General features: G+C 35.5%; 1 protein-coding gene across 22 annotated transcripts in view; it reads right to left on the reverse strand.

Moving 5' to 3' along the window:
• Positions 1-27,247, reverse strand: part of C2CD5 (C2 calcium dependent domain containing 5) — a 67,840-nt gene that overhangs the window by 20,541 nt on the left and 20,052 nt on the right. For 8 of the 22 annotated variants that reach the window (XM_080596951.1, XM_080596938.1, XM_080596948.1 and 5 more), the window contains 7 exons: positions 22,830-22,938; positions 21,040-21,105; positions 8,553-8,667; positions 5,849-6,037; positions 4,006-4,197; positions 1,410-1,596; positions 150-314 (listed from right to left, as the gene is read on the reverse strand). In XM_080596951.1, the coding sequence (XP_080453077.1) occupies positions 150-314; positions 1,410-1,596; positions 4,006-4,197; positions 5,849-6,037; positions 8,553-8,667; positions 21,040-21,105; positions 22,830-22,938 (1,023 nt within the window). The remainder of the gene's footprint in view (positions 1-149; positions 315-1,409; positions 1,597-4,005; positions 4,198-5,848; positions 6,038-8,552; positions 8,668-21,039; positions 21,106-22,829; positions 22,939-27,247) is intronic. The other 14 variants (XM_080596947.1, XM_080596945.1, XM_080596956.1 and 11 more) reach the window with 4 other exon arrangements.

Below are 27,247 nucleotides of genomic sequence, written 5' to 3' on the forward strand. Positions count from 1 at the left end.
AGTAGGTTCACAAAAAAAATAGTGAAAATAATATATTAAAAAACAATTTACATTTAACGTGATACAAACTAAGAATTCAAGGATATACATATCATATGTGTGTTTGATTCAGAAGGCTTGGTTTTTAAGAATACAAAAGTTCTACTTACTGGAGGGTTAATCTCATAAAGCTCCTTGTTTTTTGCTATCGTATCATTTATTTTCTTTTGCATGTGAGATATATGCTGCTCATAGTTGCCATCATTTGGAGTCTTCCCGGCAATCTGAATACCACCAGGTGTTGGCAAAGCTGCTAGATACACACCTGTTGCAGACTTTTTAAAAAGTCATTAAGAAAAATGATACTCTTCAGCATCTTCAAATCTCTTAAACAAGCACGTGCTTTTAATATTTTCATAGAAATAGTTTTCAATAAATAATGCTTATGCTATAATGCAGTATGATGTGTACATTGCAGCACAATCACTTTCTACAACATGTTTACTTATGCAGAACAATTATTTTATGAACTCCTTCCTTCTCATAGATCTTTTGCATGATGGAGCTCATAACTTACCTAAAAGTTCCAAACAAAATACGAATTAAAACCTATTTGTTCCTCTAAACTGTTGTGAATTTATATCTTCAAAATGAATTATGTTGATATAGGCCTTGGCATTAGTATATCTTGCATAGGCAAGTGATGGTTTCCCAGTTTCAAAGATTTAAAACCTGTCCAAACCATTTACAGTATTACTGAAGTTCTGACAGTTCCATTTTGTATTTACAGGAAACAGATCACCAGTTCAGACAAAAGAAAATGCAAACCAGTCAATATTAACCCAAGCATCCTCTTACACTGATGCAGGAAGAAGCATAATTCATTGTTCTAACCCCACATGACAGAACAAGGTTAGAAAATATTGTGAGTTAACATTTCCTCACTAACTTTAGGACGCTTTCAATCTATAATTTATTTCTTCAGTGCCATTAAAGAAGAGGCAACAGATCTTTCTCTTGTTGGCAACTAACCAAAGGATGTATTTGAGAGACTTAATTGACCTTCTTTGTCATGGAACTGTAATGCAACTTGAAGAACAGGGATCTCTGACAGGACCTTTAAAGAACACAATCGTTTTTCTGTAATTTATGCCATTAAACCATTTAAAGCTTCTTTTCCTCTCATCCCATTTCTAGTAATCTTCTCCTCTAGCAGAGGACCAAGATGTTCCAATCTTCTTTTCTGGCACTGAAAGACAGCCTGTCCTCATTTGTCAACATTTAGGCATCTTACTGCTTTCCATCATTTCAATTTTTTCTTAAAATAACATTTTAATATCTCTAGTCACCGTGAATTCCACAACACTTACATGTCTTCAAAAAAATACTGTAAGAAGGCAAAAGAATTCCAAGATTAAAACTGTACTTACTGCCAACCCCATTAGCATATTTTCACCCACAGTGATTTGAATTCTTAGCCCAAACAGAGCATTCATTCCTCTCAGCTTAAGTTTATTCATCAGTTGAGTGTGCACTTCATATTCCATAAATGGCAAGAGATTACTGATAGATGTTGCATTTGCTTCTGCTTGAGCTTTCTTCTTTAGACGGCATAACCTGACAAGATGAAGTGGTATATGGCATCAGCAGAGAAACAGTTTCAATGGACTGTTGAAAACCAAAAGGGATAATAGTATATTTTGATCTTCCCCCCTCAACGTATAACTTAATAAAAATAGTTTTTTTTTAATATATTTTAAAATCCTGTAAAAAAATTAAAGTAAATCCTTGTCAGTAAGATCAAGGCAGACTAATGCACTGAGGCTCGATAACTTAAGATTTGATCTTCATTTTTAATAGGAAGCTGTTTTAATTATCAATAAAAACATGTAACAATAACGGAAACAAAGTAGAACAATATGTAACCTTCAGCAATATTTAAAAATATTCTCTATCTTCTCTATCAAAGCAGTATACAAAAATTAGAAATACTGCCTTTTTCTAGACTATTGAACGAAGTCACATCATTTCCTTCCTTAAAATATGCTTAAGGGTTGCTATCAAATAGAAACAACATGCCTCACACAGGTTGTTTTTCAAAATAGTCTGACAGCACCAAATAACAAACACCTGTTTCATATTTCTGTTGCTGCAAATCTCTTAAGCGCGCCACGTACAAGTACAGGAAATTACATCTACTGGTAGAACTTTAAAAATTCGTATTAATACAGTTATTCAAGGCACACTTGGGAATAAAGGAAAAAAAGGAGAAGAAAAATCAAATGCTCTCACAATTTAAGCACTAACAAGATTAAAAATACTTGTATTTCCATGGGAAAAAAAACAACTACAAATACCATCTCTGACTACACTGATAGTCATAGTCCATCCACCCTTTGAGTTTATAGTCCCATAAGCTGAAATTCAAACACCACACCAGTGTAATGACTGCCTACTTTCAGTGGCAAACTGTCATTCAAAAAGCAAACAACAACTTTTAATTTAATGATATAGTCAGACACTTTCTTCTAAGGACCACCATTACTACATGACCATGAAAAATGTGGTAATTCACCCAATCCTATCAAGTTGTGAAGTTCACCTCAAAAATCTTTGTCATTATAGCTCCATGTCTCTTTTTTTTTTTTTTTTAGGGGGAGGGTTGATCAGAGGTTGGGAATGTTTTGAGAAACTATCCTAAAGAAGATGGGACATCTGCAAGCACTCCAGAGGCATAGCAGGAACAACATTGTGACACAAAGTCGACTTCCAAACTGGTGCTGAACACACAGTTTAATAATATGGAAAATACCAAAGGAGAACTGCATAATACACCTCTACAGTAGCTCCAATAATTCTTCTCTAACACAACTCAAAGAATGATAACTGTAGGGTGATTAAAAAAACCCTCACGTGAGAAGTACAACCTCCTTCACAAAGCAGGGCCAGCTTGCAAGATCATAGCATGCTGCTCTGAGCTTTATATAGCGTGGTCTTGAAAACTCCCAAAGGATGGAGAGTGCACAGCCTCTCTATGCAATCTGCTCCACTGCCTGACTGTCCTCATGGGGTAGAAGCTTTTCATTATATCCAGTATGAACCTCTATTACCTTCAGCTTATGCCTCTTGTCCTTCCACTGCGCACAATCCTTTTTCCATCTTCTCCATTACCTCCCCATTGGTGGGCAGGATACTGTTAGATCCCCCTGTATCCTTCCTCTCTCCAGAGACGACTAGTCCAGCTCAGGTGCTCCTTACTCTTTTGTTGGCCCTCCACTGAACTCACTCTAGTTTACTGATGTGTTTCTTACTCTCAGAGAATAAAAAAAAAACAAAGGGTATTGTACTGACTGGTCCCCCTCAGTGTGGTATAACCAGCCAACATGAAGGGAGCGCAGACCATCACCCCCTCCACATGTTCAACAAGACAGGTCCCACTGCAGACCTTATTACACTTGTCACAGTCATCCAGACAGGTTACGAACCATAAATGACAACCCTCTCAGCCCAAGGTAGTAGTTACCTACTCATGTAGCTGGCCACCCTATACAGACTGTACACAGCTAACCCTTCCTTCTTCACCCCAAATCTCCTTATTCTCTTTTCAAAATTCAAAGACTAGAGTCTCTCAGCTGGACATAGCTGACAATTCTACAGAGATGAAGTTCAGTTACAGATGCAATCACAGAATTAATATAACTGACTTTAACAGTTGAGTTTCCAAGGGAATAGCTTTAAATGTTCACGTTAGCAGTGGCAAACAGCAAATTAAAGCATGAAAACTCTAATCCAGGCAGACAAAACACCGCAGTGTCCACACAAAAGTTACCAAGGGTTCCATCAGCAAACATGACGCACAATACAATGGGAGAAGGCTCTCCTTCTCCTCCCATACCCTAGTACACTGTCATTAATGCCTAGCAATTCAGCATCAAAATTTCAGATTTGATAACATACTGGATTTTAGCAACAGGAATTCTTTCAAAGATCTCTAAAACTTTACTAGGAGAACATTTTGATCGATACCTGGCTTGAATAAGACATCCCTTCCCAATAACTGCTGCCTCTACAGGAAGATCAATTGTGGTGAAAAGGACATCAGGAACTTTTTGCTTCCTGCAGTTGTAACAATAAGTGAGATGAGCAGGGAATGGCATGTTCAATTCATCATATGGAATATGGCAAAATCCACAACCTGGTGGTGAAGCTTCTTCAATCCTAAAAATACATTATGGAGAACATACTTAAAACATCCGCATCTTATTGACAAACATCAACATGTGCATATGTGTATAAACACCTACAGCAATACCTACTTAAATCATACACTGCAGCTGTATTTTGTTCTATTATACCAACATGACATGTATTACACCTCATCAATAAAAAGGATAAAATTAGGCTGCACACTACTAGATAAAACGATGTAATAAAATTTGTGTTCAAACTTATTATAGAAAGATCACATACATACAGTGGCCAAATGACTTATATAAATCTAAAATGTTACTGAGCTGGCTTTAGGCTCCATGACTTTCTAAATGTAGTCCATGGTACAACCGCTGAGAATTTGCTGTTCCAAATACGACAAAAAGCCTCTTTTACCTGGATTGTATCCACAAACCAAATGAGCAGAACATGAACAACACAACAACCATCCTACTGAGAAGCAGCACAATATGCATTAACATTGTAAGAACAGCAAATTTATTTCCTAAGATAAGGTGTAAGGTAAAACTTGTTATTCACTAAGAACAGTTAGTCCCCCTCCCCAAAAGGAAATATCTAGAAACAACCACTATAAAAATATAAACCAGGAAAGCATAGGCTAACAGCATCCCAACAAATTTATTTTGTTTCACATGAGCAATTCTTCACAGTGATTTTTGAGGAGATGCTTAAAACAAATCCGAGAGACTAGGTGTCGCTTTGCCAAGCATACTTTGTCTCAAACATAGGCTTTGTCTACCTGGTTGTTTTTACCTTCCTTTGGCATTTGTTATCCTTGCCAAGATTCTTAGTAGTAGTGAAATATATATTGAGATAAAAATGTAATTTCCTTCACAATATAAACATAACATTTCTTTCTCTTCATCTCTTACTTTCCTGACAGAATGTCCACTGATATACTGAATACAGAAAGAAGTATTTTTGTTCTGGCTACAGTTTTCAAGAGTTTATCTACATAATAACAGCCTCCTGCTAACAAAGTAAAAAAGTAATACACAGTACAACATTAGCAGGCTTATATGGAAAAAGTGTTCAGGTACAATAAATAGCCTTACTTACAACTACAGCAATCCCTTGAAATATATGACGACTTTTCTGACAAACAAACTACCAATATACATTAATCTAATTGTTTTTTTTCCTGAAAGTGTTTATCAATCATCACTCTTCACATTTTATTTGCAAAGGCAGAAACAAAGGGATATAGCAGAAAACTTCATGTTCTTCCTTCAGTTTAATGATTTTCTTCAAGCTTCAACTAAAACATACATCCTTTGCAAGTCTGTGATCACCTTTGTTTTACAACTATGCTACTTTATTTCCTATACAGCTCTTAAATAACACACAGAGCATATATACAGATGTTATAGCCACAGCAGCATTTGGCGTATGTACTTTATCATATATCTGTCTTTTTTTTTAGTAAGATATAAAGTTGAGAAAGATACCTGAGGAGTGCCAAAAAAAACACTGAGTTATCTGTGGTTAGTATCAAATGTGTTACCTTATTCAGACTGTTAGAAATAAAAACAGAATATATAATTTGCTGCAGAGTTCCATTACTTCTGTTGTTGTTGTTGTTAGTGAAAAGCAGTAAAGTGGTTGGTCCCGCATCCTGCACTGTAACACTGTAACCTACCCTAATAGAGAAGAACTATCTTGGCTCTGAGGAAAAAAATCAACCTCTCCCTTCTCTGACCCTATGGAAAAGAAGCCAGGCTGCCATGACAACCTTTGTTCCAAACAGCCTTCCATGGTGCCATCCTGAAGAAACCTAGGGTTCAGTACAGCTGCTGTGCCAGACGCGGACAAAATACAGACCTCTTCACTATAAGAGAAAAGAATTACAAAAAAGTGAATTCCTACTAGTTAGTGCCACTTTAAAATAAAACTATTAGATTAAAAGGCTTGTACTTAAGTCTCAGTGAATTAAATATGGCTATTAATTTTATGCATTTGTGCAATTTTATCCATTAAACCTTACACACAATCCTCTTGTGTTGTTTAAACCATTGTATCAGTAAGATGCAGAAGGACTGAACAGAAAGACTAAAGAGCTTTGCACAAGATTATAAAGAATATGCTATAGTATCACAAAGGTTAACCAGGTTTAAGAATGGTTTTCAATAGTACAGTTAATAAAGCATAGAAATCCAGTCAACCAAAGTAAAGCAACATTAGTAAAAAAAAAAAAAAAAAGGGCTTTAAAGAATTAAGCTGGAAGTTGAGAGCCTCATCATCTTACAGACATTCACTCTCAAAATGCAGCTACAATACAACACTGACAAGGATGCTTCTTGGAGTATAAAAAGTAGCAGAACAGTAAAATTTAACTACAAACTACAATAATGGTACATGTAGCATGTAATGTAACCGACCATATTCCCGATTTAGCAGAGTTAAAGCCTGCAGAAGTGCAAAGCATGATCACAAAGCTTTTAGTATTTTTGAAATTGTTAAATAAGAAACAAATCTATAACACTAAGTACATAAAATACTATGTTGGAAAAATATGGAGAAAAGCTTTCCCACATTTTCTCAAATGATATATTTTCCTTCTTAGTTGTCATTTATTTTCAGAATAATTTTTTCTTATACATTATCTAGCAGACCAGTACTTACAGAAAAGACCTTTGCTCTTTAAGCATGGAATTAAAGTGAATTCACAAGTAAGCACAGAAACTCTAATTTTAAGTTTTATGCTTACTACATTTTTAAGTTTTAACTACATTAAATTTCTAAAGAAAAGGAAAGCGTGAAATAGGCAGTCTGTTATTAGGTTACCTCTGTACACTCTTTCCCCATAGTTAAAAAAATCCCCCAAATATTCATACTTTTTTTATAGGGAGACTGATGACCAAAGGCACGTTTTTTCCATTTTTACTGTAAATCCATCCACAAGGGATGAAACTTGAAAACTACATATATGAGGTAAATAAAGTCTTTAATACACCAAAAAAACACAACCAGATAAAACAGCGTAAGGAAAAGAAACCCTGCCTTGTCTGTATACTAAGTGCTAGTGGAATAGTTACACAGGAGAACAAGTACTTGACTTCCAAAAACTGTCCTCAAGTTTTGTTAAATACATTTTTTTTAATGCAGTGAAGCAATAAATGTGAAGGAGCAACACGTGAAGCAACCCATGTCATGGCTTTCAGACTGATCATTTCTGATTATCTTACTGCTTTATGGATAGACTCATGAAAGCACTGTGTAACTCTTACTTTCTTCAACTTACCAGCTGCGAAATAAAACAAAACTTTTTCCTCCTTATCTCTTTAAAAATGCAAATTACTATTACTTTTTCTTTGAAGTATTTAGACATAATCAACTAGACAGAAAATAAATTTAGTAATCCAAGTCTGCTTCAGTTACATTCCTAGAGCAACTCAAACAACTAGTGAACCAAAGTGTTTTTCAGATTCACTCAGCCCCAGGAGGAATTCTTCACAGATTACTTTCCCAAGGTATAACTAGACAAAAAATGTTCTTGGGCCAGAGAGAAAGAGGAGTAATTAAATAAACCCCCAGTTATTTCTCCTCATCTCCAAGCTTCTCACATTTTATTATTACGCCACAAAACACCCAAGATTGGAATGGTCTTTGTCAAGGGGAATACAGCAAGACACTGGAATTTTGGCTTGAGTTGGATACAGATCTGGGGAACTTAATCGTTTCCTAACCCTGTGCTTCAGAAAGACTACTGCAGAGCTGCAGCTTAACATGTTGAACAGTACTGTAGCATTCTGAGAAAAATAATGACATGCATTTTCTAGTAAGACAAACATTGACACCTGAAGTACCAATCTATCTTGATCTATCAGGCAGCACATTTGCCTTTAATGTACAATTAATTAATTCTTAGTAAAGAGCTTGTGTCTTAAGTTTGAAGTTTACCATTTAAGTACCAGTCTGCCAGTTTTAATCCAATACTGAAACTGCAATACATATACTTTTAGGAACAATCTTAAGTATTTAGGTAGATTAAGTTTAGAAAATTTCATAGATAGATTGTTACTACAAAAACAAAAAACAAAACGAAAACAAACATGCAGGTTTCAAAATAAAAAAAGAAATAAGAACAATAAAATGCTCATTAGAGAACAAATGAAAATCCAGTAAAAACCCAAAAAAACACCTGTTAACAAAAAGAAAATCTGACAACTTGTTTAACTTCTTAAGCACAATACCAATATCTAAGTTAATTCCACAAGCTCTCCAAAGTAGGCATGCTAGAGAGTAAAAACAACTATGTTGAAATAGTTTATCATTTGTAATCCACTGTAGAAGAAATAAATTTTCTGTGGCATTTTGAAAATCAAATCATCATCATGATTTACCAAATGCTAGTTGATTCACTGTAGCCCACTACAGCATGACAACCCAATGCCTTGGCATGGGATTTTATTTCTTGTCTGATTTCTGCCCACCATGCATCTCGTGTTTCTGGTTCATCTGAAAGACAAAGCATAAATCAGTTCACTATTCTGCACTTTGTCAACATAAAGTTTCATGCAATTAATCTGTAAGTTTGAATTTTTTATGTTCAAGTGTTTTATCTGACAACTTTCTATTTCCTAGCTGTCACACTTCAAGTATTGAACAAACACCAACGGGACAGTTTCATTAATTTCTTTTTTTTTATTTTTATTTTTTTTAAATCATCCATGGAACTGGTTCTGACAAGTTACTGTGTTCTTGTTGGTGTCCTTATGACAACCGACATCGACATATTGTAGACGTTGTTCCAATCTCTACCTACTCTAAGATCATACTGTCAGTTTCCAACAACATATGAGGAGAATGTAATTTGCAATAAAGCATCAAAGATCTTCTGTAATATGGAAAAACTACCAGTAGCAGTAATGAAACAGTATTTATAGTGATAATATTTTACATCAGTGTACATCTGACATCTTTAAAATAACCTGAACAGTTTTTCCTACTGCAATCAGAAGTCCTGTTCATCAGATTTTTTTTAAATATTTGTTCAAGGTTATATCACCAGTCAAACACACAGTGTTCTGTGGCTCATTTCAGTACTTCTAACTTACAGAAACCATACTTATTTGCAACTACTTCTAAATTAACAACATTAAGAAGTCCAAGATGTATGCTGACGTTCATCAATTTATTCATTTTTTGCTTCAGTATCCTGGTGACTGTACTTTTTTTTTTTCCAAAATGGATTCTTTATCTAATTACCTTATTGTCTTTGAAGTATATCTTAAAATACATCCTACCTGCTTTTCCTGAAAACTGTATTAAAAACGCAAAGAAGAGTGCTACTAGAGTAAGTCGTTCAGCACTAAGTTTCCGAGAACTAAAGCTCTCCTCCTGTGAACTTTTTACGTATAAGTCAACAGGTACAATAGCTTAAAACTGGAGTTTGTGAAGTGTTTCTTCTTTCAAAATGGCTTATGTGTACAAATGAACTTAGTTAAAAACTATGGTAATCGTTCATACATAAAATAAGAGGAAAAACAGTAATAAACAGTAGGCACTCAGATGCTGCAAAGGGATCTGAACAGATGGATTCAGGTACATTTTCTCTGAAATCAACTCAATTTTGCATGGATACATCCAGCCCTTGAGATCTCCTTGCTAAATCATGATTTAAAATATTAATGCCAAAGTCTGAGATTCATTGGGAACCACTTTTGCACTTTGTTACTATTAGGAATGTTTCTAAGTATAGTGTATGATAATCACGTATCATACACTAAGTTCTCTGACAACATGCAAACAAAAATGGAAGATGTAGATATACAGATATTTTGAAATTTACTGAAGCAGAAGTGTTGTACAGCAATACGTATTCATCCATGAATTTACCTCAGCTTTTGATATGGAACTGGGCTTTCAGCTAAAATAAACTAATGAACATTTTCTAATAATTAAAAAAGCACAGAGGTTTGTATATTCAACCATATCTAACTTCAGATGTTAATGCTTGTGTACTCATAGCATTGTACTAAGAGCAGGCTTTGGTGTGCGGAATCAGGTTTATCCAAACTTAGCTTTAAGAACAAATAACTACATTGATGACTGTAGAAAACCCTCCTAAGAACTGAGACAGAAACATACACACCACAACACAAAACAGACTAAGGATTTTCATGAACTGTATCATGTTCCATTATAGGTGAGTTCACCTTCACCAGGTTTCAATATATTCCTAGCAGAATCTCTAGGCACTATACTTTGCTGTTCCTCAAAGCGAACCACTGTTGAAAGGACTTTTGCCGACTGGGAAAAATCAAATGTTATATAAAGGTTATATATACAGTAATCCTGACTCAGATGGCTGGGGTACTTGCTATCAAGGTCTCAAACTTTTCAGCTTTTAAGAGCTGAGAATCATGCAGAAGTAGCCCATCACATCAGAGCGCTGGAGTTCCCAAGCTCAGCTAGGTGAACAATTTGTGGTACACAAAGGAAAGCAGGAGATAAAAATGTTGTCTTTTGCACGTGCATCTCTGAGTCAGAACAGAGACTGTCCTTGTTGCCACCAGCTGATGGTAGTAGTGCTAGTGAACAGAGGAACTTTGGAAACCCATTTTAAGGCAAAATCTACAAGGTCCGATAAAACAGGGAGCTGCATGGAAGATGTGAGACCACAAGCAGATTCTGTAAACGTTGTCACTAACTCTTCATGGTGGAAGACACATGGATCTCAGGAGAAATTCTTCCTTCCCCATCCAATCACAGACAAGAAGTTTGCTTATTAATGTGTGTTTCTCTCTACAAGTGAAAGGTGTAAGTAGTAGGAAAAGTGGTATACTGACTATGCAAAACAATTCTTGCTCAGTTAGACTTGACCACAGGCTGGTGGCTACAATCATGGATGGAACAGCCACACAAATGTTTGCACTTCACAGAAAAACCTAAAATGGAGATGTAACAGGACTCTTGCAATCTTTTTCCAGACATAGAGACTTAAGCAAAGGAAAACTGTTTTTATTATATCATCTGTTTTCTCTTCACACCATTAGTTACCATTTGGCAAACACTGCTAATGACCTTCCTATGACAAAAAGTGCAAAGGAAATGATGTTATGACGAAGGAGTTGAAAGTGAGCAACAGGTGAAGCAACTGCAGATGAACGGGGAAAGTGCTGTGGAATAAAGAATGAGATTACAAGCAAGATGACACCAAAAAAGAACGTGGTCTGACAGGAAGAACTGAAACAGAATGAAGTGTTGAAACAACAGATATGCTTAACAGGAACAGAAATGGCAGAGATAGAAGTGACGGGTCCCAAATTCTATTGCAAACATGTAAACTTTCCTCCACAACAAATTTATCATTTAAATCAAAGTTTAGAAACAAGTTCCTAAGAGTTAACACAATTTTCTCACCTAGTCTATCTACAAGAATGACTTATCATAATGGAAAACACATATTATTGTGAGGTTGCTCAACACTATGCCTTGCTCAGGTAACATTTAACCCTTTACTGAGAATCTGTTCAACATCAGAATTAACAAAATTATATAACTACAGTAATATAATCCATCATTTTCATTCTTATTAAAGATAATTTTCCAGCCATTGTCTTCAAATGTTCACAAGATCAGGCCCAATATCTTTCAAATAAAAATCCAACAAATTGTGCAAGTTCAAAATTTATATTATAGTCATGCATAAATGCTTGTAAGCAGAGAACCCAGTCTCCTTTAAGACATTTAACTGAGTCACTATTTTTTCACTTCCAGAGGTCAAATGTGAATCAGTATGTTTATATATTAATACTGTACATTCACACACAGTTTACATGAACTTACCTTTGAATATTAAAATACAAAATGATTGTCTACAATTAAGATCAAACACCATGACATTGCAGTAATAAATTGATACAAAACACTGAATGCAGTGCAATGTGTAGCATTCATATTCTTCTGACAAATATTTTCACAAGCAGCCTTTTTTTGACACGAGCCACACAATTTCACATGGGGATGCCACTGTAGCATTTACAAGTTTAGTAAAGCTAAGGATTTATATAAACAATTAGAGGAATTAGGGAAGCAGGATGGCATGTGTCCAGTACACTCCATAAGAGTGTCTGTTGCTGTTTTTTGCTATGGCAAAAGCTTAAGAACTAAGGGTTTGCAAAGCAGATTCCGCAGACAGTAGCCAGAAACGGTGGGTATTTTGGCGCATGCTTGGATCAGGTGACAGTACAGACTGAAAACTATGGCAGCTCACTGAAATGGTTACAGAAAGTAATGGCCCTGGATTCTAGGTGGAAGCAAAAAGGCAAGCATACATAGCACTCAATCACAAGCTTTTCTAGCAAATCTATCAAGAGGTTTATAGCAAGGTTTATCTTAACTCCAAGCAAAAGAGTCTGCAAAAATTACACTGCTAATATACCCCTTTTATTGGAAACCAAAGACTGAATATTAAACCTACTTTCATTAATGTTTAAAAATTGGCATATTTATAACAAAGTGGAAGCAAACCCTACTCTTTCTGGAGTTGAAGACTTGAGAAACAATGCTGTGAACAGTACAGTACTCTATAAAAATTGTGCCAACTCCAACCTCCTTCAGTTGAAACCTTCCAAACTTACTTTATTAAACAGCTCCAGTAGTTACAAACATTGCGTTTATTTCGTGCCCCAGGTGTTCATTTGGGCAGTTCCAGAAGCCACCTATTTCTTGCCATCAAAATACAAGGTGGACTTCCATTAGACAGGATGTTGTCCTGTTAACAATACAGCCAACATCTTTCACCTGACATACTTGTTTCCTGCGAATCGGAAAACACCTGCATCTTTCCAAAGAGTTATTTCCTAGAGGTTCTCTTCAAGGCCTGTCAAGATTTAGCCAGAATCTGCACTAGGCAAGGTCCCTACAGATTTTTTAAAACTTGAAGAAAACCTAAGAAGAATGATTTCTGAATTACACAGATTGTACTCAAGAGTTACTGTATTAAAGCTGAATCCCTAGACATCCTGAGAAAATCACTCTGAAGTAGGAATTGTTATGGTTCATTTCAACCTATTATTATGATTAGTATTGAAATCTAGTCAACATTTAAATCTACCATGCAGCATTCTGAAATGAGGAGGACAATCATACTATGGAAGTTTTAACAATCTACAAATGAGTCATTGTTCTGGCACCTCAAAAAATAGCAATGGAGACAACAAATTTAATCTTAGAGTCTTTCAGTAGGCAGAGCCATAATCCACACGTCCGTGAGCAGCGCCTCATTCTTAATAACCTCAAAGTTGCAGGAACAGGCATAGTTACTGTGCTTTTATACTGCAAACTGAGCTTCCTTATCCCTTTATTCTAAATCCTTTTCTATTAAAACCTATTAGTCTGCTTATACAGGAGGGAGTGGGTTTTTTATTTGCTTGTTTTGTTTTCTGAGTGTGGGTTGGTTTTGTTGTTGAAAGAGTTCCCCCCCCCCCTTTTTTTTTTTTTTAAAGAGACTCCTTTGTGTAGAAGCTCCCTGACCTACAAATCTAATTTGAACCTCTCTGGTTATCCCATAGATAATAGTATTTATCACCTCTTTAAAATATTTAACGGTAGGTGCACAAAAAGCCTCTTGTCAGTAAATTTTAAACATACAACTTGGGTAGCAAATAAGTAATCCTACAACACACCAAGACTAATCTACAACTTAAAGATTCTCAATGGCACTACAATACTTTTTTCACCCTCTTTAAATTGCTCCTCATGTTTAAGACCAAAAGATGTGAAAATGAAAAACTGTTATTATGATATAGAAACCGAAGGAAATCGATTACTGTGATTTATCAAATAGAAACTAAGATAGACTAGAACAGCAAAAATCAGTGCATAAATGCCAAAGAGAAATGGTACACTTACTCCTACAGACAAAACATTCAGGCTAGAGAATAGCACTGTGAGTGCTTTCCTGCCAACCTATGAAATGAGGTCAGAAAGCACCTATCTCATTTCTCAAGCCCAACCTGCTGAACGAGAAGAAAAGCAGGTATAAACGTTGATGTTGAGGAAGTTCTTCAATTATTGAAGATGCAGCATCAAGGATTAGAACCGCATCCACCCTTCATGCATTTACAGGATGCATTTACAGCTAGTATTTCAGCTGGCTGATTGAACACAACCATTCATTTGCATGGCTAGTCTTCTATCAGGTTAGTCAGGCCAAGTGACTCACTCTGCAAGCACATGATCACCAGAAGACTGCAGGACCACATGGCAGAAATTGTGCAGAAAAGTAGGATCACTGCTTTTAGTGACAACTCACTGTTGGAGTGTTTAATACCAAGATACACCTCTAGATGAGGAAAAAACAGTGTTTCACTTACTTACATTCCCACAACTCCTAAATTTTCTTATACTCCAAATTCCATGAAATCCCCCTACATCCTTGCTAGAACACTCGAGAACACTTTTCTTTTCTTTCTTTTGTAAGAAAAAAAAGAGAAGTTGCTTTAACTAGAAAACAGAATTAAGCATCTCTGTAATTCCTGTTTCTCTGATATGGGTGAATGTATTTGTAATTTAGAAAGGAATGTATAGCATTATGCTTCCATCCAGGAATTCTAAATGGATCAAGATGTTTTAATTGTCATACCCCTAAAAAGCAATGATACAAATCATACTTCAGAAGTTTGGCACTTAGAATCCTGCCTTAACCTCAAAAGAGCTAACTCTCTCAGCCTTATGATCATAAGCAACCTCACATTCCTGACATCCCCAACACCAAGCCTTGAGACATTCCTAACACGTTCCTAATCTCAAACAAATAATCCTTGGAATGGGTTAAACACTCAGATACCTGAAGATTAGCATCTTCTAGTCTCACGAATGACATCACAAAATACAAATATTTTATATAAACCAGTGCGTAACCTATGCTAATTCAACCTTGTAAATCTAAACAACATCCCACATGAGAAAAGAGTAACTACTTGGATTTTCACAGTGAAAAAAGCCAAGCCCCCACTGTTCTACACTGTCTATCAGTCACGCACTGCAAATTATCTATGATTGGTATCAGAAATAAGCAAGCAAGAACCACTTGGACAGACCACAGCATAATTTAAACTTTCCTAGACATTGCACATAGTCTTTGAGGAAACAGTTTTCCATAACCTGGTTCAACCAAATCTGCTGAAAAATACTGCCAGCATTAACTACACATCCATGATGGTAACACAACCTTTTAACTCCTCCTTTAAATTGTATGTGGAGGTTTGATAGCAGTAACACAAGCTACAAAATAGCACCATTTAAAAAAAAAATCTGTAATACCACCAACATGGCAGTAATAATTTGGTTTACAGTGAAAGAAAATCATCATGTGACAACTAAAATGAACTTACAAAACATGCTGCATTTGAAGATTTAAAAAATGTTGTTATATATACATATTAAAAATTAAACCTAAAATTAAACTATTATTAAGACAACAAAAAAAAAGATTCATCTTCACCGTATTTCCTTAGCACTATTGTATACTTCCTTAGTTGCCCAGACATAATGAAATGTTAAATACCAGAATTATTTTGTCTCTTGAAAATTAGTGTGCCAGGCCTACGTCTGTCACTCTAGTTTTTAGTTATTATCTCAATCAGTCATTTTTCCTATAATGGTGAAGTCCTTATAACTGTGCATAAGGTTCTTCTGATAACAAAATGAATGGGATATTCAGTATGATATAGGAGTGTTTTAATTGTTCCTATTATAGTAACAATTGCAAAAGTCTGCCATTTTGACAAGCTGATAGGTAATAAAGAAACTACTTATTTCATCTCTTATCTGCTGCTCTGTCATTTAGGCACAATAAATACAGAGGACATTTTCAAATGATAGCAGTGAAGAGACTACTACCCAAAGCTGGAGATTACCTGAGCTCATTACTCAGCTGTAACAAGTCAAGGTTTTTTAAAACAAGGGTGTGTATTTTATAACTAGTATCGCTAACTGACCTACAGGTATGTTCTAAAGTTTTAAACAAGCCTAACTATTTGGAACCTTAAAAAAAGCAAGAATATTATTGTATCTAACAGTCATTGAAAGAAAAATATGGAGTTTCAAACAAAAACATTAATCTCTCAACAAAAACAGCTGTTCACAGACAGGATTGCTGCTTTCTTGCTGACTGCCATGCAGACAATCTACCTCACTGTACAATTGCAGAAATAAGATGGCATTATTTGGCAGGAATACTGTCTCTGCATTTCCTACTCCTTGTTTACATTCCTCACGCTTTTATGCATTACATACACAGAACCTCTGCATACATTATTTCTATACACTCACAACCATTTATTTTTGTTTTGATTTTAAAGACAAGCTAGCAGAAGAACCATCTCTAAATTTCTACATCCAATGAGTCTTTCCTACAGTCACTTTTGGAGCAAGTTCAGGACCTCGAGACCACACTAACAGAGGCAAAAACTCAGAACTTACAAAAACCACTAAAAATATTTCTGCAAATAAAAATCAGTAAAATGGCTTGGGTTGGAATAGACCTTAAAGACCATCTTGTTACAACCCCACCACCACCACCACGGGTAAGGACGCCACCCACTTGATAAGGCTGTCCAAAGCCCCATCCAACTTGGCCTTGAACACCTCTAGGGAGGCGGTATCCAAAGCTTCTCGGGGCAACCTGTTTCCAGTGCCTCACCACCCTCTGAGTGGAACATTTCCTCCTAACATCTAGTCTAAATCTCCTCTCTTTTAGTTTAAAACCATTCCTCCTTGTCCTATATCACTATCTGCCTGTGTAAAAAGTCAATCTCCATCATACTTGTAAGTCCTCTTAAAGTACCGGAAGGCTGCAATGAGGTCTCCCCGTAGGCTTCTCTTCTCCAAGCTGAACATCCCCAGCCCTCTCAGACGTTTTTCACGGGAGAGGTGCTTCAGCTCCCTGATCTTCACAGCCCTCCTGTGGACCCACTCTAACATGTCCACATCTTTATGGTGCTGGGGGCCCCAGAGCTGGATGCAGCACTCCAAGTGCGGCCTCACAAGGGCAGAGTAGAGGGGACCCAGAGGGGACCCACTCCCTCGCCTGCAGGCAAACTTCTGTTGATGCAGCCCAGGATACAGTTGGCCTTCTAGGCTGCAAGTGCACACTAAAAGATCAAAGACAAATTCTACATTCTGACAATGATCAGCCTTTGTTCAGTTATGTTGAATCTACTCAAAACTCTCTAAATGAAAAATAACACACAATCCCAAAGAAAATTATTTCATTAATTTAAGGGTAATTAAGGGTATACCTACGTCAAAAGAGTATTCAAAAACCATCCACGTTAACTATAAAAATATTTGGAATTACTCACTCCTTTGAAATGTTTGCAAAAAAGTAGAGGAAAGTAATACTAAAAAACATCATATACTAATAGACATACTAATAAACTGTGAAAAGCTAAAGATCCATTCAGGTACCATGTAGTTTTTACTACTCCTCCCCCTGTTCAGAAAACCTTCCGACATCTGCCTTACCCATTATTATATCAACACACGTAAGTCAATCTGGAGATTCTTCTGGAAACAGCTAGAGGTCAAGCTGAAAATTCTGCCTTGCCTGCTGGTTCTGAACAATAGCCATATTACACACTAACAGAAACATTCTGACATTTTCTACTGCATTCTTTCAAGTATGCCACATTTACATCCCAGAAAGCAACAGTATGAAATGTAATTTGCACATTCACCATATGTTTGTATTTCTGTAAAGAAAAGCATTCCATTTCAGAACCAAAATGTTTTCAAGCTTTCCTCTTACATTTCCCCACACACAAAACTAGCATTCTGGAGAATTTCACACTCCAACAACAAGTCTGGAATAACACACAAAGCACTCAAGAGATCCTTGGGAATTTTATTAAACATCTTTTCTCCTTCCATGTTTCTGACTACTGGAGCCAAAGAAGCACTATTGGAGCAGCTCCCTGAATGAGGAGGTTAAAAATGGAATTATTTAAGCACACCGTATACGTTAGTCTATGAAACAGTTGTATGCAAGAAGGGTCTCTATTCAACTAGTTCCTCTTACTTGCTAAGAAACTTTCCTTCTCTACATTTAACTTTAATGAGAAAGTAACAAAGTCTTGTGGACCCAGGTTTCCTTCCACATTTTTATATTTACAGTGTATCATCAGCACCCTTTTCCAGTGACAGCACCACAGGATTTTTTCCTTTGCATTATGTGCCCTCTTTTCTAAGAATTTGTGCCCTTACCTCTCTACTTTTACTTTGCAGGTTCATCTTGATCATCATCTTTTCATCTCTTTACAAACATTTAAACAATTATGTCATTGAACTATATACAATTCCCAGATGTTTAAGTATCATCCAACAATCAGCCTTTACTTCCACGTTTGATTTTCAAGCATTCTCAAATCTCTGCAACTTTTTACCACCATCAGATACTGTTGTACCTTACACAAAAAAGCCCCATTTAAAAAGTAAAAAGAATAAAAATAAAAAAGGAATATCCTTCCATATTCTTTAGTGTCTGTACACAAGTTACATGACAAGCTTAAATGAAGTCTGAACACTTTCAAAAAGGAAAATAATTTTAGCCTACTTATGGTTGTTGGTTGCATTCTTGCTGACAGGAATGCAATGTAAACATGTAGTAATGTTTTCCTTAATCTGTATTAAAAAAAACAACACAACTCTTTGCTCTCCTTCAGGCCAAGTATTAGCAAGCAACAACAGAGCCGGCAAGCGAGCTCTAGAAGGGGGGAGATGAACAGAAATCTCCTGCAGTGATTTCTCAATAGTAGCAGATTTACACAGCACATTCTTTATTTCAATCTAAGACAGGATTAATGCATGTAATCTAAACTCTACTACAAAACTCATTATCCATTGTACATATAGATTCATAACAGCTGGAAAAGACTTCCAACCATCCTCCTAGCACCGATACGACCCACTAAACCATGTCCCTAACCACCATGTCCAACCTTGATATATAACACTTGATCTACTGCCTTTTTCCTCTCTTCTTGCTCAGCAACACACCAACGGATGAAAAGAAAACGTACTTCCAGGAATATGAGGCATGACCGGCTCAGTCCCTGACCAGTAAGATAAATCAAGACTGCTAGCAGAGCACTGCTGATCCATGTTCAAGGCAACAGAAATGCAGACAGTTCTTAAGAGAGGTATTAACTCTAAAATTAGACTTTAATTTAGGCCTCTCTAATCCAAAATTTTTGTATAACCACCACCTCAAGGTATAAAATGCACGTAACAGCCATATGCCTTCTCTTTCCTGTTATCTCTAAACAATTTAGACTACTGTTTTGGATAATTCATCAAGAAATGAATTCGAGACTAGCTTTTCCTTAGCTTCAAAGGCTTACATTTCTGGATCACTTTCTAGCCTAGCTTAATATATATATTAGCGTCTGTACACAACTCAGTTACTCCATTATTCTCATAAGTTTTTCCATCGTAACATCCTCCTAAACACTATATCAAAGAAGCAACAATTAATTCAAACTTTTCAAGGTAGCATAAAAGATGTGAAATTTCTACACCTTTAAACACCTTAGATTAGGCCATGATACACCAATAATAAATCTGGAAATTCCATAACATTATTTGCATATGGAAATTAAAATTCAATTTAAAAGACCGTTTGAGAACAGACAAATTTAAAAAATGAACTCTCAATTCTAATTTTCCAGGACGCGTTATGTGGCAAGGAACAAGGACACAAAAAAAAGCTGTTTCACATACTAACTGTAATTGCACTGTTTGTAAGATGAAAAATGTATACAGATAGTTTAAACCAAAGTTTAAAGTATGACTGTAGATAATTTTCAAAGGCATGTGATATACATACTGCAACAGCGCAGTAACAGCAAGGCAGGTTTGATTCGGGGTGGGGGGGAGGGCGGGGGGGGGGGGGGACAGGGAACAGAGGTCAGCTTTCTACCCTTTTACTGTGTCAGCTTTAAAAACTTTACTATTTGGCAAGCTCTGCTGACTTTGATACTACATATAGAGAAGTTATGCCTCTGCTTCTTCCAAAGTATTTTGTTTCCAGAGAAACAGTGGGGGGAATCATCTTCATTTCTTGCCAGAAGAGGCCAGTACTCTATACAGCTTTTATGCAAACTGTACCATCAGCTCTTCCATTTTCTCTGCAGCTGTACACATTTTGATCCCTAAAACTGCAGGTAAAAAAAAAAAAATAGAACATTGGGGCTTTTTCCACATTAAGTTTTGAAGTGATTTTAGAAATTCAAATAATTACGTTGTAAGACCTGCAAGCTAAATGCATTTTACAATACAGGAATTATGAACCAACAAATTCTGGACTACATACAATCCTCTTTAAGCAGCTTGTCCTCTTAGTAAATTTTGTCTATTTCTCATTCACTCAGTCTATTTATCTCTAAAATTTACAATAAACATATTCATTGATTTCCTGAAACAAACAGAAGTACAGCCATTGTTGAAGAAAGCACAAGCCCATGCAAAAAGAAGTCACACCTGACATGATTCCCACTATATAAATCAGAACCTGAACCTGTTCTCTTTCCCTAACTTACTTGTTTTCCAAACACTTTGCTGAAAGCTACTGAGAACATGAGTATTCAGCTTTTCAGATATTATTATAATCTTAGTAATGCTATTTTATACTAAAACAATGTTTTGCAATTTTAAAGAAAGCCTTTAACAACATTAACAAGTAATACATTGAGGCATTTGATGGTTAAACAGATTTAAATTTGAAGCATTAACCTAATGAATATCCTACAGCATTTCTAAGAACTTCACTGAGCTGCCATAATTTCTGTCAGCGTATGTAGTACCAAATGACTAGTAAAATACCTGAATTGAAACTATTCCAGTCTAGCAGTTTGTATGATCTTGTGTTACCCATAATTCCGACAAAGGCTGAGTTCAAAACAGCAAATTAGTAGATCAGTTATAGGAGCAGAATAGTGAAAAAAAACTACCAACAAGAACACAATTGACAACACCACTCCACAGGAACTGGAAAGACACAGACAGCAGAGTTAATAAGAGGCTGAAATAGAAAGGGAAAAAAGGAGCATGCTATAGCAATCTAGCACTAGGCGTGATCAAAGTGTACAGCATATAGCAATTATTGTGTAATCATTATGTTCTCAAACAACCTCTCTTATTGTTCTTTCCTCTTCTATATTTTCCTGCATATTTACTTGACAGCTTATGCAACTCCTTTAATACTTTACATACTTGATTCAAATGCTTAGTATGACCATCACTGCATAAGATTTTTTTTCCTTACTTCTTCACCTTCCCCTCCGTTGCCATGTCCCTTCATTCTCCTTTTTCAGTTTTCATTGTTTTGAAATACAATGAGTTTGAAGTATCATGCATCTTACATTCACTTGTCAGGAGCAATCTATAAATCCCACAAAAAACTGCAAAATGTTACTTAGTTGTGCAGATATGCATCTCTACTTCTATTATTTCTCATCCTGCTTTCACTCAGTAGGCAAAAAATAAGAGTACATAACGGAAGATATCATTTTGGAAAACTCCTGACCGTAAACAATTTTTTTCCATTTTGTCTTAAATTTATCACATAGTAAATTTCATAAGTGATCTGTATTACATGTGTCAAAAATACAGAAGTCTATGACAACTTTGTGGCAAAAAAGGGCACGTAAATTATATGTTGATATTTATCTTAATCTCCTCTCCATTTTTATAAATAGCACCTTAAAAAGAAGAAAAAAGAACAGTAGTATGTACTCAGATGCTTTAAAAAAACCCTAACGTAGTTTTCTTGAATACAAATTAAGTCTGTGATTTTATTTCATATTGTCAGTTTACTGCAGTAACAATCTACCTGCTTCAAGAATTACTTGCCTTAGAGGAAAGAACAGGAAAAAGATTTATTTTTTTTAAAGATGCATTTGCACAAACTTTGTTTTATTACTCCTGGCCAGTGCATGCAAAACCACTATAGGTGCTATTTTTGTCTCTCATCTGTCCGGATTTTAAATGCACTTGTTAACTCCAGCTTTTTAAATAGTGTCTCTGCTTGTCTCAGTGAATATAACAGAGTCAGCAGCCACTTAATTCTGATTTCAGAACTAGGACATGCAAAATACACTTTCTGTTATTGGAGTTCCCTTGTAAATATTAAATAAAAATATTAAACGACTGTTATGTATATGTTTTTAAGTAAGAACAGAAACTACACTGTAAACGTTTTATCAACTGAGGTTAAAAAAACACATAATGAGCTAAACTGTTGCAATTAGTTCTTAAGAAGTGCAAGGAGCTGAAAGTTAGAAAACACTTCAAGCATTTAATCTGATTTCTGTTTGAATGGACAACTGTTTTAATATTTGGAAGTAGACAAAAAATAATTAAACCCTCAATAATTCAGAGACAGTTCTTGGTGAAGTTACTGGATTCAAGTACTTTATAATTTCATTAACTTGCTAAGAGATTTCTCACTGAAGACATACCCTCTGAACGACTATTATTGTTCACGCTTAAATTATTGCTTTTAATATACACTGTTAGAAGAGATCTGCATCTATTATAATATTGGTATTCTATAAAGTTTCAAAGATTATAAGTATTGCAATTGGACTTGGGCAAGATTTGTGTCAACATACCAGGATTGTGAATGCGATCCAAGAGCTTCACAGAACGTGCACTGACAACACCACCAACATGGACAAGGAAGCCTGGTGGAAAGGCCGTCAAGGTAAAAAACGGAAATTCCTGTTATGAGTAAAAAATAAAATAAAACATATCAAATGACTGCTTATCAACCAATACTGGTTGCCAATAAACATGCAGTGAACTGGTAATTCCTCTGGAATACAAGCAAAGCAGTTACATTGGGCCAAACATACCTTCAGGCTTACTAAGCACTGTGTAACCATTCATCTTCATATACCAATAGTATAGTAAAAGTAGAGAGATTCTAAAAATGTAAAAATACTTTTCCCCCATAGATCTGCATCCCAAAATAGCATTAATTAATGATCAAAACTTCATATATTTGTGTTATTGGTTAACTTTTGGGAGGCAGCAGAACACCATAATTTTACTCTTATTAGCTGATAAAAAATAAAGGAATACTTTCCTCCAAATTCTAGGGTTTATTGTTACATCTGAATGCAGTTTGATCCTGAAGCACAGTGTAAAGCTAATTGTAATTTTGCAAGAATGATGAATGTCTCATAAATATAGCATAGAATAAAGCGTAAGTCTTTGAAGTACAACTAAGTTCTTAAAAAAAAAAAAGAAATTCAATTCCACTTTCATTTACATAGGTGGGTTTTACCAATTCATAAATAAAATGAGGCATTAAGTTTCGGCAATTGTTTGAGAACAGTTATACACGAGGCCAGGTAAGAAGTAACAGTTTTTCATGACATACATGACAGAAAATAAATCTTTCATACTCAGGGGAGGTGAATCCCCAAATCGGAATATTTTCTAAAGAGATACTCTATGCAATATCTATTATATATATTATAGCGTATGTATGGGGGAAAGGTGACAGATTAATATTCAGCAATTCTAAATGCAGATGCAAAAAAAAAAAAAGAAAAATCGTGCAATCATGGTTTGTGTAGTCACGATGAATGGTTAAATGGAAAAAATAAACACCGTCATTCTATATGAGAAAAAGTACAGGATAGATTCCCTTCTCACAGACTTGAAGCACTTGCAACAGTACAGTGCAACTGAGCCTCTACCTAAATAGTGTACATGCTGCAGATTAAATGAAGATCATGGTTCTTCCAGCAATACACGGCATGAAAAATCCTCTTAAGCAAAAGCCCAATGTAGATTAAAAATGAACACTTCAGGATTATTACCACCCATACAAAGGTTATTTAAACTCTTACAACTCTTAAAAGATCCTACAAACTCCTATTTTTCTGGATTTTCAATTATTTTAGAGAATTTCAAAACTGAGACAAACTTTGTAATCAGTAGTAACAATAGTATCAACAATCATAAGCAAATAAAAAAAATACTGCATGCGCATTTTATGAAGCAATTAAAAAGTAGGAATATTTCACCACAGGACTCTGCAAAGCTGCTTGGCTAATTTTCTTCAGGAGCATCAGTGGATCTCTAAAGAGGGCTAGAGAAAAGATTCCACCAGATGGTTGCACCAAAGCACAAAGTGCTTTGCAGGTCACCAGAGTAGCCAGAAAACCCTGACTACAACACAATCTAGACTCCTTTTCTGTACTGTTTTCATGCCAAGAAAAGGAAAAATTCCAGTACAGCAAGACTTTGTCAGAACTGTTTCATTTTTGCTTGCTACATCAACTGTTCAGTGATTCACAAGTACAGCGATAATATTTTTTTCCATTTAATTCTATGGCACCTATTCTGCATAACTTAAATATATCCTAGATTTGTTTTGTCCCCTGAATATAGTTATCCTGCATTTGTAACATTAAGAATTAATAGCTAGCTTTCCCAGAACTACAGAAATAATTTTTAAAATTTTAATGCATGCCATTTATATGAAGTTCCATTCTATACTACATTTATGTTTTATACATACATATATTCATACTTACAGCACACTTAAAGTGAACGTTTTTACTCCACACTCTAAAATACAAACCAATGCTTTTGTAGAGATTCAGAAGTTACTTTAAATTTGTGATTTAGTTTCATAAGGCTTTATAGTGCAAGTAATTTTAACACATTGAGATTTCCAGTTTGCCTGATTTTCCACTTCACAAACTAGGAATAAAACTTTAAAATAATAACATGGCTTTGTCTCAATCAATACAGTCAGGTATATCAATAACTGGAAGTCTATGTTATGATATATGCTAAAATTAGACCTGTATCTGATCGGTTAATTTCAGCCACAAACAAATCTACACAACTGAATCACTGAACTATTCCAACATATTCTTACTCCATTAACGTGTCTCAAACCTTCTGACACAGAATGCTGTCACTTAGTATGACAGCCTTTTTTTTTTTTCTCCCCCAAGCTTAAGGGTTTTGGTTTTATTATTATCGTATTACTCAAATACAAGATTCAGCCTCAACTACATGTGGTAGTCTGTAATATTTCAACACTTTAAAGCTATACTCATTGCATGGAAAACAGACTCCCTAAGAAACAGTTGCAGTACTTGCGTATTAGAGATTTCCTCTATTCCTACACTTTGCAAGGGACTACCTTTAAAACATGGTGGCACAAACACAGCATCTTCTTGTGTGAGAGAAGACACCCTGACTTTGATTTTCCAATCTACAACTGAACACAGTCAATCATGTTATCAATACTAATTGGTAAATTAGAAGTTGGACGCTATGATCCTTGTAGGTCCCTTCCAAATCAGGACATGATTCTAATTTGCTATGTCACTTCAGTTACTGATTGCATAGTCTCTGAAAGATGTCACTGATCTCATCCTTGCAACTACACAGAGATTTTATAGCCAGAGAAAGTTTGGAGAAAGTTTGTTAAGGCTACAATAAAGTTAATGTAATGTTTAATACAGTGTTTTAAAATGCTTGTGTGTATGCATACATGTATTGCTAGTATTTTAGCTGCATTTTACATACATTACACACAAAATGATGAAAAAGCACATGGAACAAGGCTACATAGACACATCTTTCGGTGTTAGTGCCACAGAAGCAGATATCAGATTTCCTTCCAGCCTTTCACTCATTCCCAACACTGTACCACTCCCTCAGATAATGCTAGTAATGCTGGTATTTTCATAGAGCTTTGTCGGCTGAGCCACAGTATACGGATCTGATCCATATTCAAATACTGTTAATTTCCTGCTTCAATTATTCTTATTCTATGTAAATAAATGTGCCTTCTCATGAAGTCCCCAAACGATCTTATACTTTGTATTTCAACTGAACTGAGGGGATGGCCTAGATAGTAGTAACAAGTCGCTGGAAAGAAAAGTTGCTCAAGTCAGCATTGCAGCCAGCAGAATCACACAGAGAACTGCATTCTAGCAACAGTTATCTAGCAGTGCTCTTGGCAAATGAAGATCGGTGGATCTCTGTTTTGTAAAGGCGGCAGTAAAGATCTCTCAAGCACTTGCAGAATGCAAATATGGAGGAGTAACAGCATTTGTCCAAGTTGGAGTCAACACAGATACAAATTACAATCAAGAGCAGCACTTGATTGTTTCCGTGAAAACACAGGTAAATTTTTGCCTGCTGACAGAAATACAGCATATACATTTCCAGATAAAAGTACACATATAAAAGTACACAGATAACTGTGCTATAGTTACAACTGCTATCAACAGGCACCCTGTGAATTGTTAAAAATACATTAATATAAAATATAACATGTATATGAGTTTTCCATGGCAGGTGGATTTTCCCAGAAGAAACAGTAACAATAAGATTACTCTTCTAGCAAAATCTGTTCTGGTTTGCAGTTAGGGTTATTTAAGTGACAGACTAAAAACACACTGATTAAAAAAACTGAGAAGATACCCAGTTAAATGAATTGTTTCTAATGTTTAGCATTGCCATATACCTAAATAATTATAGCTAAGATTCAAAAGAATTTAACTAGATATCTAATACATGTGGAAAGGTAACACACATCGATTTTAGACTTTACCTTACATGCTACCTTAACTAATCCAGACAGGTAACTAGAATGCACTCTATTTGTAATATTGAAACAGACAAAAAAAAACTCTTATGAATGCCAAAGACATGGAGCTAAATGTCTTTCCCCATCCCTGTTATTAACTTCTAGTTGAATATCTGAAAGAGAGTTAACTGTAGCAAAACCAATTCCAACCCGAAATTTTCAGAAAGACAACAGGAACACAATTTTTTTTTTTATATCAATTAAGAGTCTGTATGCTTTGCTACATCACGATCATCTTATCATTAAGAAGAGATTCAACATATTTCTATTCGATTTTACGGTATTTTTTCCACTAGTCAATGTACAGGTCTTATCAAAACAATTCACAAATCATTCAAATTCTAAAGACATGTTATCTGTCCTTATTTTGTATTTTTAATTACTTTTAAAAAGTTTCCTAAA

Source organism: Anser brachyrhynchus (assembly GCF_964034855.1).
Source record: "Anser brachyrhynchus genome assembly, chromosome: 1".
NCBI classification, from domain to species: domain Eukaryota; kingdom Metazoa; phylum Chordata; class Aves; order Anseriformes; family Anatidae; genus Anser; species Anser brachyrhynchus.